This window comes from Centruroides vittatus, unplaced genomic scaffold (genome assembly GCF_030686945.1).
Source record: "Centruroides vittatus isolate TY-2023 unplaced genomic scaffold, ASM3068694v2 contig_1057, whole genome shotgun sequence".
Taxonomy (NCBI): Eukaryota; Metazoa; Arthropoda; class Arachnida; order Scorpiones; family Buthidae; genus Centruroides; species Centruroides vittatus.
In genome coordinates, this window is record NW_027120684.1 from 1,675,723 (window position 1) to 1,691,327 (window position 15,605).

General features: G+C 30.1%; 1 protein-coding gene across 2 annotated transcripts in view; it reads left to right on the forward strand.

Moving 5' to 3' along the window:
• The window catches only part of LOC136972316 (ribonucleoside-diphosphate reductase large subunit-like), a 62,567-nt gene that overhangs the window by 17,153 nt on the left and 29,809 nt on the right, over nucleotides 1-15,605 (forward strand). For both annotated transcript variants that reach the window (XM_067266878.1, XM_067266873.1), the window contains exons 6-9: nucleotides 2,834-2,873; nucleotides 9,131-9,293; nucleotides 13,596-13,737; nucleotides 13,813-13,896. In XM_067266878.1, the coding sequence (XP_067122979.1) occupies nucleotides 2,834-2,873; nucleotides 9,131-9,293; nucleotides 13,596-13,737; nucleotides 13,813-13,896 (429 nt within the window). The remainder of the gene's footprint in view (nucleotides 1-2,833; nucleotides 2,874-9,130; nucleotides 9,294-13,595; nucleotides 13,738-13,812; nucleotides 13,897-15,605) is intronic.

A 15,605-nucleotide genomic window follows, 5' to 3' on the forward strand; every position in this document is an offset into this window, starting at 1 on the left:
AAGTAAACAATTTTCAGAGTCCTACCACAAATAGGCTACATATTGCTTATTAACAATCTGTGACATGCCATAACAAGCAAAAATTTAAAAAACTAATAAACAGGCTTAAAATTAATAAATACAAATGTATTCTGACAGTTTATGAGTTAATTATATTTTCTATTTGCAAAATTTCCTCAACCTTAACACAGAATAAAGGTTAATAAACAGCGAGAATCCTGGAATCCTGTTAGAGAAACCATAGTTATAAGATGAAACTATTAGCTGAGAAAGCTAATGAACTGTTTTGTTGATTTAGTTAAAGAAATTACAAATATCTTCTAGAACAATTTGGTGTATTTGAATTTTTGTGTAAATGGATAAATTCTTTGAAAATAAATTATAAAAATTTTAATTATATTAATCCAGAATATATAAGTTAATTTCCTAGATTTTAAAATTGTATACTGTATTTATTCAAATATAGGATGATCTCGCATGTAGGACAAGGTGTGACTTTAAAGATCAAAATAAAGAAAATTAGATTTATTAATACAATTCTGATTTTATTTTGTTTAAAAACAAAATATCAAATACACATAGATGCACTTGAATGAATTTGTCTAATAAACATGTAATATTTAAACATTATCCCACAGAAATTACTGGCATTTTAAACTTCAAGGAAAAATCTTGTAAAATCGACAACATAATTTGTTCATGTAAAGCTGGACAATCTGGAACCTTTTTTGCCAATTCTTAACAGTTGATTACACTTTTGAGTTTCTTCAAATTCTAATTTCCAAATAATTATCTGTTTTCACGTGGGAGTGAATTAAAACTTATATCAGTATCCCATGTAATTTTGGAATTTATTTCAAAAGCTTTGCTTTTCCTATTGCTATTCAATTCATCTTTACTCCTGACAATACACAAGAACGATTCAAACGACCCTGATAAAATACTTTTGTTCTTAAACACTAGAAGGTGAGAATTCGGTAAAAAATGCAAAATACAGTCAAACCTGTTTTTGTGCGGGGGATAGGGACCGCATAAAAGAAAATGCATTAAAAAAAATTGCGCGAAACTTCACGAGTGGCTATAAAAAATAGTTTTCGCAACACAATTAAAAAAATATTTTTTTAATGCGGTGAATAGGGACCGCATAAAAAAAGTCTCACGTAGAAAATAACTCGAAACCATACGAAATAACTAGGAATTGCTTTTTTAACTCCTTGGGCCTTTTTCTGCAACTAGGTGCAGAGGTAGGGAAAAAATCCTCTAAGAATTTTAATTTTTATATTAATTAATTATTTCCACTTAAATACGAATCTAACATTAAAAAGTTAAAAATAATCGTTAAATAATGATTTTATTTGATAAATATAGCTGCAGGAAGTGTTATTTCATTTAACAAGGCATGAAATTTCACACCTGCAGTCTAAAGCTGGAGGGGAGCTAACTTACCGCATCTGTTCAAATATAACATAATATTTATGGTTTTTATGCTATTAAAATAAGAGGGGACCGAAATAAACGTATGAGAAAAAAATTTTTCTGAATAAAAAATGAAAAAACCTGCTGATGTCATAGAAAACAACCAATAGAATTTTTAAAAATTTTACAGGAGTCAATTATGTTCCAATTTGATTGAAATTTTCATATACCGCACAAAAAAAATCGCACAAAACAAATCGCACAAATAAAAATCGCACAGAAAAAGACTGCACAAAAACAGGTTTGACTGTACACAGTTTACAAAAATGATACAATAACGAAAAGAATCCTTCTCTCGCGCATATAGGACAGCCTAGGTTTTTGAAGCAGTGAAAAATGGATAAAAACCTCGTCTTATATGCGAGTAAGTACGGTAAATAGTGAGTTAATTTAATATTTAAACACGTGTTTTTATATTGATGATGATAGAAATTAATTATGTAATCTTTATGGCCTTATTTTTCATAAGTATTAAGCTTAGGAATTATATATTCTTAGAGTACTTAACATATTTGAACAAATGCAGTTAGAATATTTTTATTAAAAAAATAAAAATTACAAAACAAATAATAGAAATTTTCCTTGTTAATGTTGGTATATAAGTTCCTAAATTTCCTTATCATTACCTTTACGGCATTTAGAGAGATTAAGATTATTTTCTTAAGTTAAATAGAGAATTCATCTACATATATTCAAGATAAAATTTATCATTCTGTAGTTTTACATGGAATTTTTATCATCAGATATCATAAAGAATTGTTAGAAAATAATAATAAAATCAGAAATAAATTTGTTGAATATATATTATTGTGACAAGTTTATTACTGCTTAGCACAACTGATCTAGTTCAATGAAGGTAAATGAAAGTTTAGTCTTTTTTATCATGAGGGATCATTTTACTGTTATATGATTTATGATTCTTTTCTTTAAAAAAAAAAGGTGTGATATACTTTTAATTTATTGCTCTTTTAATTAACACTTGAATGAATTTGTCTAATAAACATGTAATTTTTAAATTTTTATCATAATTCTCATTTACTAAATTACAGATAAAAAGCATGAATTATTTTATAATATATATAAATACACATCCACTGCCGTTACGAACGGGATACAACCTAGTGGGGCTACCTCTTGCACCAACTAGGTTGGTGCACTTTTAACGGGTTTAGCGGTTGTTTATTTGTGTGTTATATAATAATTAATGCTTTTTTAATGCTACAAGGTTATAAAAAATAGAGATAACTACAAAATTTAAAAAATTTCTTTATTTAATTTTTAAATATTTAAACATTTTTTTTAGTGTAATTTTCAAAATCATATTATGCTTATGCATTTTCAATTTACTTACAAATAGGCATTAGAAAAGTCTTTTTTGCTCAGAATAAATGGGAAAGGTAAGTAAACACTATTCATACAGATTTTTATAAATTACCTGAAAAATTAAAATGTAAAATTATATTTTAAAATTTATTGTGCTGAATCACAATTTCATCAAAATTTTTGATTTCTTTTTTTATGAAATGAATAATTACTTAATTTTTAAACTTATTGTAATTTTTTTTTTTACTTTTAGTTTATTTTGCAACTAATCAGAACATGTTAAATATTCAGTTTGATGAGAATATAACATAGTTTAATGTCACAGTCATTAGAATTTTGAATCACATGCATACTGAATAAAACCTTTAAACATTTTCATAAATGCTGTTCATTTTTTTTTTTTTTCTTAACTTTACAAAATTTACTTGTGAAAGAAATAAAGATTTTTGAAATTATTTTCAGAATTTGAAATATATACTTCATTGCCAAGAATTAGTGCACCAAGACGTCATATCACTGCAAAACTTGGCATACAGATAAGTCTTAAGCAGATATGGAAATAATTAGAGTTATAGCATGGTCACTCATTGTGTAATCCTAGTGGAAGGCACTAAAGTGCATCCCCTTGGCCTATAAAAAAGTGTGCAAAGGCATTTTGTTTGTAGTTTACCTCTTGCAGAGGGATACTGTATCACTAGAAATGCCTTTATGTCACAATCACTAGAGATGCCTTTGATTGAGTTTGAGAGGGGAAAGATCATCGGGTTGAGAGAAGCTGGATAATCATCTCATCAAATAACCTGCCACCTAGGCTTTTCTGACAACATTGAGAGAAGGTGTTGGGACCAGTGGACAAGAGAGAGAGCTTGCACACACTGCACCCAGACTCAGGACACCATGGGCAGATCACTAGCCAAGACGACCACCTGGTCCTTTGACAAGCATGCCCAGAGCTGGCAATATCATTATCAACCGTCTGGACACAGGTTGTGTCGTCATTACAGGCCCCAGTGTCTATCCATACCATTTTGAGGCACCTGGACGAGGAATATTTGGTATTGTGACAGCCATTACATATGCTGACATTGACATCCATCCACCATTGTCTTTGGAATGGTGTTTCTCCTGATAGGATTGAACCACAACAGAATGAAACTGGATCATCTACAGTGACAAATCCAGATTCAGTTTGTTCACTGACAACAGCCATATTCATGTCTGGAGGCTCCATGGTGAATGTCTCAACTGCTTGTGCTTTGGAGTGGCACACCACCCCCTACAACTGGTGTGATGGTCTAGAATGCCATCACATATGACACCTCTAGTAGTGATCCAAGGGACCATGACTGTCCTGTGTATGTTAGTGATATCCTGCAGCCACATGTGCTGCCTCTCACAGAAGGGCTCTGAAGAGCTGTTTTCTGACAGAACAGTGCTTGATCACACACTGCAAAGATGTCACAGGAGTGCCTCTGCCACATTGCCACACTTCCTTGGCCTGCCCAGTCCCTTGATTTGTTATTGAACAAAGATGTCTGGAATCATCTGAGACATCAAATTGGACAACCTAGGAGTTTGGCCAAACTAGAGGCCACTTTCAGCAATTGTGGCTCGAGATGCTGCAGGATATCATACAACACCTGTATGCCTCCGTGTCTTGTATCACATTGTGTATTCATGCTAAAGATGGCCCAACAGGATACTAGAACCTCCTTTCATTTGTAGTTTTTCCTGCAATAAATGATCCTTTTGCTTTCATTTTGTAATCACTTATATTACCATTACACACACACATGTACAATTTTGCTTGATTCTGACAACTCCTTGGTCTGCTAATTCTTATGGCAATGAATGTAAATTTATTTAAAATTCAGATTTTTTATTTTAAATCATTATTTTCTAGAGAACAGATGCCTTGATAGATTATTGAGTCCAATGCATCCATTTGGAGGTGTTTGATCCACTGCCCCATCACTAGTTGCAATATCTGTCTGTCTTGAGCAATACTTGATTTACAGCCCTTAGGTCCAGTGCCGTTCCAATTATTTATAGCCCATGTTATTTGGTAAATGGTATTGTTGAAGGTTACTGCATCTGATGCTGAGAAGTTTTTTCTATTTCTAACATTTTCTTTAGTATGATGCCAATGATGGTTATCTCAGTGTTGATTAGTAATAGTCATTTCAGGTTCAGTTACATCTTTCTGGTATTCATCAAGAAGAGAGAAAGCAAGAGTTATGGTTGCTATGCTGTTTGATGAGGATTCATATAAAACTGTGTTGTAAGAGATATGGGCTGATAATCAATATTTACTTTAGCAATTAATTGATCCTACTCTGATATATAAATAATCAGCTGATCTACTAATTTATAAAATATGAGATCTTATTTACTCCTAATGTCTTGTGAGCTACTGTCAAGATAAAATGTCATATCAAAACCAGACAAAACTTGCCAATCAAACGGAAGTCTTATTGAATTTTATTGTCCACATAGCACCTTATCAACTAAAAAGTCAACTAAGTGTTGGTGTAGAGCAGAGCTGTCCAACCTGTGGCCTGCATGTGGCCCAACACTGTAATGAATGTGGTTCAAAATAAAATTGTAGCCTAAACTTCCTTAAAACATTGAGATCTTTATGTAGTTATTTTTTAATTTTTTGAAATTTGCTGTGTGTTGTAATACTTTTTATTAAAAAATTGTCACAAGATGTCATTAGTATATATTTATAGTCTTTAAAAATATAGATTGAGAGCATTTTCTAGTGAAGCCTCTTAAAATCGCCATATTAAGTTTTTTCTAAACTCTAAACATTTTTCACAGAAATTAAATGTAGGAAGAGTGAAGATCTCCAATGATACTCCTGTAGACTACCGCGTCAGTGAAGATCTTTACGATAATCTGTCTCAAGTTGATTCCTACGACTCGAGAATGTTCTTACTTTGGTTTGTAGAAAAGTACATCTCCACACTCAAATTATACACTATTTACAGTTTATTTACAATAGGTAGAATATACAAGCTTGAAAACACAATATTTACTAGATAACAACAGGTGTTATCTCATATGTCAGCTTAACCTTCAGGAACTATTATACTCTGGGGAAAACTCAGTCTACTAGTGGAGTTGGCTCAACTATACGGCCCGTCCAGTCTCCACACTTACCCGTCCCTGAGATCGTTATCAGAGAAGAACACTCTCTACGCTCAGCAGGCTGTCCAAGTGCCTGAGACTACCTTATTATCAGTCTCTTGCCCTTCTCTCCTTTCCTCTTGCCCATCTTACTATTTAAAGAGTTTTTGGATGACAACTTCCGACCAATCAGGATTCTTCCTTTCATCGGAAGCTTTCCAAAACGTTGGCTTTTCTCCCAACGAAACAGTTCACCATAACATCAGTCACTTGTTTACATTTTTTCCTAGTAAGCTAACGTGTGGCAAACACATTGTCTGCCCACACACAAGTCCAATAACAAAGACGGTACGCCCTTTGTTTCCCTGACTGTTTACAAATACATCAGGTGGGACCAATTAACAAGGTTGTGTCACTTTTGTCTCTACTCTGTTAAAAGTGATGGACAAATTTTGCACAGTTGACAAATAGTTATTTTTATTAGTAAAACTCTTATATTTTTCCTTACAAAAAAATTGATTTAGTTAAAACTATATGAAACATTTTAAATATTAAAACTGATTACTTTTATATAGTGTTGGGGATTCAAATCTCTGGCATCAATGGATATCATAAGTAAAACTTATCATCTAATTCTTTGCCTATCCTTTTGATAAATATTGTCTTAAAAATGATTTCTTTTATATTTAATTTTTTATGACATTATCTGTATCTTGACATAACCTTTCTTAAAAAGGTAATCTCAAAAAACTGTATTTCAGTTTTTATATTTCATTGTATGGAATAAAATTTTAACCATTTTAACATAGTTAATCATTACTTAATTACTGAAATTATTTATTAAATCAATAATTCTTTTCTAATTTTTATTTTATTTATCTTATGATTTTAATTATATTTCTCCTACAGATAGAATTAATTTTCAAATAAGAAAATTTATATTTTATATATTAGAATTAAATATTATTTTATTTTATTCATTACATAGTTATTTTTGTTTAGTTATATTATTTAAAATCAGTTGCAAGATGACACGATTATATGTTTTTTGAATTTACTTTTATGAAAAATACATAACTAAGTACAAGTTTAATTTTCATAGAAACAGTAACAAATAGCTTTTATATTGACATAACAGGTAACTGTTATCTCTTTTCTGTAAAATTGTACTAGGAAAAAGAAATAAAGAACTTCTCAGAAGTCAGCTGTAAAATGATAAGACCACATCTGTTTGTAAAAATTCTTCATTTAAATTGTACTGAGTTAATATAGAAATTAGGTAACAAGATATTTTCATGAAATTTTCAACAGTAAAATTAATTAAGCAAGTTCTTGATGTGTAAATATAGCTTAATTAACATGTGTTGGAAAGCAGCACTTTTCAAGTTTGACAAAGGAAAAATTATGGCTTTTAAAAAACAAAGGATTATCATGTAGAGAAATAGCAAGAAGGATTGGTTGTACTCCATGTGTGGTAAACAACTTTTTGAAACTTGGAAGCTATATGGGATAAAGAAGTCCTCTGTTACACCAAGAAAGCTTACACCTATGCAAGAGAGAAAAGCTATCAGGAAACTCAATTCTGGGGAACATCCCTTGCACAGCTGTCCTGTGATTCAAATATTAATGTTTACACATTACTTTTTCAAGAGTTATCAACTGTAGAAAAATCCTAAGGTACAAAATAAAAAAAGAACAGCCTCAACTTAAAAACAACAAAGAAATAGAAAAATGACAAGGGAAAAGAATACATATCTTGGAAGAATGAATGAATGAGAGTCATCTTTAGTGATGAGAAGAAATTTAACCTAGATGGTCCCGATGGCTTGGCAGTTTACTGGTATGATCTCAGAAAAAGGAACAAATCTTTTTCAAGTGACAGCAAGGATGATAAATAATAGTCTGGTTGACTTTGGTTATAATGGTAAAACAAATCTCACATTCCCTACAGGCTGAATCTGAATGAAAGTTACTGACTATCAACATCTGTTAGAAGAAAATCTTTTGCCATTTGAGGAGGGAATTAGTGAATCATTCTAGACATTTCAGCAAGACAATGCAATCATACATTTTAGCAATTTAGTATGGCCCCAGAATGGTAGATATGTTAGACTTGGCGCTTATCGAAAAGATTGGTAAAAAGGCAGTTGGACTAGCGTAACTGGTTATGTAACAAAAGAATGAAGAGTGCACAAAGATTACACGCAGTCTTTACTTACAGAAGGTCAGTGCTTGAAAGGGGAGAGTGAAATGAGGTCACCTTCCCCAATACCACCAACCTTTTATTACGTCAGAAGAACAGCTACAAAACATCGCAATCATTGATTCCAACAAGATAATCCTGATTTAGCACCATTTTGGCTAATTCTGTTGTTTCTGATATCTTCCTGGTGTTCAAGGATGCGGAAGCATAGCATTCTGGTAGTTGCTCCTATGTAAATGATTTCTTCCCCTGATGATGTATGTTTTAATGGGAAGAAATCATTTACATAGGAGCAACCACCAGAATGCTACGCTTCTGCATCCTTGAGCACCAGGAAAATATCAGAAACAACAGACCAACAATCATACATCTTACAAAGTCTACATGAGTCTTGGAAAATGGAGTTTATGGGATGAACCAGACTTGAACTCTATGGAGTACCTCTGGAGAAGTTTGAGCATGTGTATGTCACAGTATAACAACATTGAAGAACTGAAAAAGCAATTATCTCTGCTTGGGAAGGAACTGACATATCTTTGTTTCAGAAGTTTGTGGAAAGCATGTATTTAAGGTGGTTTTGCAAAATGGTTTATTTACTGGATATTGCATTGAAATAGTTGTTTTTCTTTTATATTTTACAGGAAAAAAAAAACAAACTTCCAGTTAATACTTGAAATATATAAACCATTTGTAAATGTTTCTATAAAAATTATAGTTGCAGTTAGTTGTGTCGTCTTAATAAAATTATGCTCAAAAGAACAGTGGTGCTATCATTTTGCGACTGATTTTATAGATTCAATTAATAGAAATTTCTTTATTTTAACTGTAAAATGACAAATTTTTAAGTTTATTTATTTATTTTAAACATAATTTATTTTGTAGCTTCTTTATTAATTTAATGCATTGCAATTTTTTATTATGTTTATTAAAAGTAAATACTTTTGATAATTTTTTATTGATTTAAAAAACTTTTAATTTTATCTTTCTATTACATAGTTGTAGAAAGTCCACAACAGATGTTTATGAGAGTAGCTATAGGAATTCATAAAGATGATATTCCTTCTGTTCTTGAACTTTATAATCTAATGTCTGAAAAATGGTTCATTTGTTCATGTTCAACTCTTTTCTATGCCGGTGTACCAAAAATGCAATTATCTAGGTAACATAAGAATTTTTATTTTAATTAAGAAAGCATTAAATTTTTAATTTTTGTTTTACAAAGTATTACATAGAAAAATATAAAAGAGAAAAAAGTTTTATTCTGGAGTTGTAAATTATGTTGGATGTTCCAGAAAAGACATTTGCTAAAATTCTAATTAGTTTAATATCTACACATTTTTGCTTTCTTGGAAACCAAACTAAAGTTTTAATCCCAAGTCTCTAAGAATGAAGAAAAGTGCAGATGTTAAAGTTATTGGAGAAGTATATTTGTTAATGTTAATTTTAATATTAAAAATTTTTTCCCAGAATTTAACACTACATTTTGCTGAATTTTTTAAATACAGAAAACCTTCTTTATGACAACTACTCCCAAAACTTAGGAAAATTGGTCATCTCAAAGGATGACAAAAATTTAATGGATACAGAGTATTGTACATAGTACTATGTCTAATAATATATAGTATTCTAGTATAACACAGTAGCCTGTAAAGGCTACTGTGTAGGCAATATAGAAAAACTATTTAAAAAATGCTATGTAGTGATTAACACTGTAATGCAAGAAAATTCATTAATTAATACATCACATAAATTAATTCTATGTACTGCTCATGAAATGTAATGCATATAGTCTTAAATGTTTGATTTAAAGTAATCTGAAATAGATATTTGCTTTCTTTGTTTTAACTTTTTTTCATGAGATAACTTTTTTCTTACATGGAGGTATTGCAGCAACATGTGAAGATAAACTCATCAGAATTTGAGAGGAATGTTTTCTTTCTATATTCTTTCTAAAATATCTAGAAAAATTTTTAGGAAGGATTTAATTTTAAAGTCTGCTAAAAGAAATATTGAATGACCCAAAAAAAAATGCTAACCAAGTGATAATGATGTATGTGCAATTTATTTATTGTTAAATAAATGAATTGCCAAGTTAATAATGAGATGCTAACACAAATATTTCTACAAAAGCATAAACATATGGAAAACGTTACTGTTTTTCTATAACTGAATTGAAAATTTATCAGTTTTTATACAGATATACCTCAATTTATTAAATGTCTGGTTGTAAATTCATTTCGTTGTAAGTCTAATATGGCATAATATATGAAATCATGGCATCAGATGGTGAAAGAGAGGTCATATAATTACTGTAAAAATAGAATTTACATTAAGTAATGTATACAGGTATACCTTGGATTACGTCGTTTCGAGTTAAGTCGTTCTCAATTATACATTGTTTGTCAAAAAATATATATATGAAAAAATAAAAATCAAGTTTAAATCATTTTATTCAACTTTACGTCTGTCCGCCACAAATATTGAAGTTGTAATATCACTAGAAAAGCATTAGAAGCACATAAAATCATGTTACTATACAATAAATAAGACTAAAAGTATATAAAATCATATTAAAATACATACATTTACAGTAAATGTTAATACTGTACATCATAAATCCCAGAGAACGAAATATGAAAACACCTGAAACTCTGTGTTGTCGTCTCATTTAGCAGTCTTTATTGGTACATTTAACGTAAATTAGTTTATTTTCTACTATCGCAAAATATTTTTAATAACTGTATTTGTTATTTAACCTTACAAAATAATTTTATTTTATAATGTATTAGAGCAAACCACATTAACAAATAAAGAGTCTGCAATGTACTGTAAACACATACAGTACATTTACAAGTATGTGTGTACTGTATATGTATTCATAAATTTAGATAAATTTTAGTTTTTAATATAGTAAAGAAAAAAAACTATTTGTTTGTAAGCTTAAAATAGATTCTTATTAACCATATATTATTAAAAATGCATTAATAGTGAGGTTGAGGTCGAAGTTTTCAATGCAAAAATGTCTATGTCGGGCGTTTGGTGTCGCTTTCCTGTAAGCCTAGAAGTTTGGCAATGGCATTTGGAAAGTCAGTGGAATCAGGCTCGACATTCCAAAGGCCATTGCCAAACTTCTAGACTTACAGGAAAGCGGCACAGAACATTCGACATACACATTTTCATGTTGAAAGCTTCAGCCTCAACCTCGCTAATAAATAAAATACAGAACTGAGAATGGTTATTTGTGCCTATTTAGCCTAGTGACAAGTAAATTTGACTTAAGTCACCTCTCCTGGAACCAATTACTGACGTAAAGTGAGGTATACCTGTACTCTGTTTTAGTCATTTCTGATATTGTATACTAAAGCCAATTTTCTCCTATTATGAAGTATTTTATACAGAATATGAAGTCATGTGTATGTATGTTGCCATATATGGTCAGCAGTGTAGTTGATTTTTGTTTAAACTGTATGCTTAATGCTTAATTTGGGATACCATTGTAACTTTGAATAGTTGCGTGTTGAAGGATCAACAGTTAAGGTATATTTGTATTTGCCTATATTATGAACTCTAGAATCATCAAATATAGTTTAAACATTTATTATCGAATTTTTACAAAATTTTCAGGTTTGATGCATCATATCAGACCAAATGCAGATTAAAATTATTGTGGAATTGTCTTTGTATTTGTCCATATTTCTGTGTAAATAAATAAATTAATTAATAGTTTTTCTCATGCAAGGAAACATTCCTCACTCTCCTTGTTAATTTACTTGTTGTTTCAAAACTTTACAATTATCACATTTATGAGAATTTATAACTGTTCTATTTGTTCTTTAAGTATTTTCTGGAACATCTAATTTATAAATTGTATAGTTTTTGTATTGTATATTTTGACATTTAAATAATTAAAATATTTGAAAATTTATAATGTTACATTAAAGTTTTATAATTTATAAATATTTTGAAGAATTTGTAAATTATAAGACCATGAGTGCCATAAACACACTACAGTCAAACTAGCAATGACCACAAAGACTACCTGATTGAACTGTAACTCCTACTAAATATCATAGCTCACACTTGTAGTTGGTCAAATGATATGGCTGCCTCGTAGACAAATTGCACCATTAGTGGACAGGGAGTTGTGATTCAATTTCTGTAGTTAGAAGGTGGAAAATTTATTGGAAATTATCAGAACAATTGGGAAAATCTACAGAATAGTAGTATGGTATGAAAAACACTGCAGGGCACAGAAAAATGTTTACATATGGGTGGACAGACTTGAGAGTGGGAGTAAAAGTTTTAACAATGTCAAATGTCAACAAGAATGTCCTGGCCATCATCTGACATCATTAACAGACAACCATATTGAGGTAGATGTATGATTCAAAGCAAAACTATCACATTACTGTAAGTGAAATTGCATCTTGTCCAAATAAGTTATGGATCAGCATACCTTGATTGACCTTTGCCATTTGTCTATGATGACCTTTGTCATCACAAGGTCTACATGATATGGATACTACAAGCTTACAGAAGAACAGCTTCATTTTACAGAATACAGAGCTGTGTAAGAATATATGAAATATTTTTCCAAAAGGTTCAAATAACACAGAAATGGTTTGTTGCACAACACATGCACAAATATTCATGAGAGTATCTTTCTGAGCCATGCTCAAAATGATCAGATGTAGAGTGAAAACATTCTGTCGCCAAAATTAAAAAAGTTTAAAGCTCAGGGTGTCTGCTGCTCTTCTGGGATTGCAATGGCTCTAAACTGGAACACTATGTTGAGAATAGGATTACAATGACTGTAGCATTGTACAGTGAGCATTGTACATCAAATTTGAAGTCAACAATTTGCTTTAACCATAGAGATCTCCTCTGGAAAGATGCATCAGACACTTTTACTTACTAAAGGTGTATTTATTTAGTTTGCTATATTATATTAACTTATATGCAGTAAATGAAATATTGTAAATCCTGTTTTTAATCTAAGGTTTTAAATCTAATATAATAATTTATATTGATATTTTTCTTTTTTTTTTATAATGAAACAATAATTTAACACTAAATAATGCAACATATAATATCAACACCAATAACAAATAATTTAATTATTTTTAATACAAATTCTTATAATATTAAATTACTTTAAAAGAAATCAGATACACAATGCTTAAGAATAATTTTTCTAAAATTTTATTTTTTGGAAAATGACTACCGTATATCTTAGCATCTTACCGATGACCTTCAGATAAGACAACAAATAAATTTTCATCAAAGTTTTATAGTTTTAGCATATATCTGTCCTATAAGACGACCCCGGATTTTTGGGGCATTTTTTTTATGATTCAACTATTGTCTTATCTGCCGAGATATACGGTATATTTAAAAAATTGAAAATTTAATATCTCAAAGTTTATGGGAATGGATTATTTACATATTTCTTCAAATTTAGCTGTTTTGCATTAATGTCAATAGAAGATAGCATAGAAGGGATATACGAAACTTTGAAGCGCTATGCCATAATTTCCAAGAATACAGCTGGAATAGGACTTAGTGTGCATAATATTCGAGCAAAGGGAACACACATTGCCGGAGTAGGTTTATTTAATATTCTCTAAATTTTCTGACAATTTGTATATAATTATTTTAATTAAATTGTTTTCTTCCAGACTGGTGGTTCTTCAAATGGATTATTACCAATGCTGAAGCTTTTCAATGATACAACTTGTTTTATTGATGAATGTGGAAATAAGGTAAATATTTTAATTAAATGTTTTTTTGTTTTAAAATTATTTTATTAATTGTTATAATGTAAAAATTATAAGAAATTTTCTATAAAAATACATTATCTTAAAATTCATGACTTGTAACATACGTTCTAACAAAATTACTCATTACTGAAAGAATAAGAATAAAGTATGGCATAACTTGCACAAAAATATTTCAATGTAAGAACTTATTTAAACTTTGATATTTTTTAATAAAAAAATTAAACTGCACAGTACACAACCAACTTTTTATAAATCAATCAAAAAATTTTTGGAAATTTACTTATATAATAAAATCTATACACGAATTACCTCTAGATTTTCCCCTCATCGACACTGCGTCATCTGTAACCTTTCTACTACCACCAACCTTCTTGAAACAACTTATACTATTCTGCAAAATTTTGAAAACAAAAAAATCTATCTACATAATCTATTGTGCACATTTCCCAAGCTTTTGTACTTTATTATCCCTAATTTACTACTTCAGACACTAAGTGATTATTTTGATTTAGATCCTGCTCTTTACTGTTGGTTAAACAACTACTATTTATCTAGGCTATGTAAGATTCACATTGGTGATTTTGATTTTTTTTCTTTCTCCCCTATCTGTGACATACCGCAAGGTTCTGTATTAAGCATGCTTTTTTTCTCAGCTTATATAGGTAAATTACTAATCAATTCACACTCTTAAGTAATTGCCTACGCTGATGACATTAAGATTTTATCCAATGATCCCTTCTCCCTTCAGGTTATTATCAATTCTCTACGTTCCACTTTTTCCAGCTATAATCTAAAAATCAACATCCATGAAACTGTTATTATGTGCTTTTCGCTACTTTGCAATCCCTACCACTTTTCCATATTTATTGATTTTTCTAAAATAAACTATGTTCGGTTTCATCGCAAGCTTGGTATCATATTTGATGAAAAATTAATATTCCATGATCATATCTCTCACATTATTAAATCCCTTGCCATTAGACGTGGCTTTATCTGGCATTTTTGCAAAAATATTTCTTCAAAGGCCGTACTCAGAACAATTTTCTTTACTAATTTTCAGTCAATAGTCGATTACCCATCAGGGCCATGGCTGCCTCTTATCTGCTTCAAAAAATACAATCTAAATTAGATAAACTTTATTTTCTGATACACAAATTCTGCAATTTACCCTTTACTGATAACCACAATGTGGCAAGAGTTCACCTTGGTCTTCCTAATCTGTCTGATCACTTAAAATATTTTGATCGCATTCTCTGTTTTAAATACTTCAATGGTTTAATTTCAAATTACTGGTTAGGTCTCCGTATCCCAACTGTAAGAACCCGCAATACATCATGCTTCTTCATCCCATATTTTCGCCTTTCTCTCTCACAAAGATCTTTTTTTTTTTTACCGTATAGCATCTCGCATACTACCTGTGAAACCATACCTTTATCATGATTTTAACTTTTTTAAAAATAAATGTAAATCTATTTAATGTAATACATAATGTAACTTTTGTTTTGCTTTGTTGATTAATTTTTATTATGTCTTTTATATTTTGTTATTATTTTATTGGGGATCATTAATCTCTTGTTATCAGGGGGGTGGAATACAATCATCTCTGATATTTCCAAATGTACTTGATAAATAAATAAATAAATCTTTATTGATTTAAGAGAGATCCTTCCCTATTGGGTTTAGAAACATAT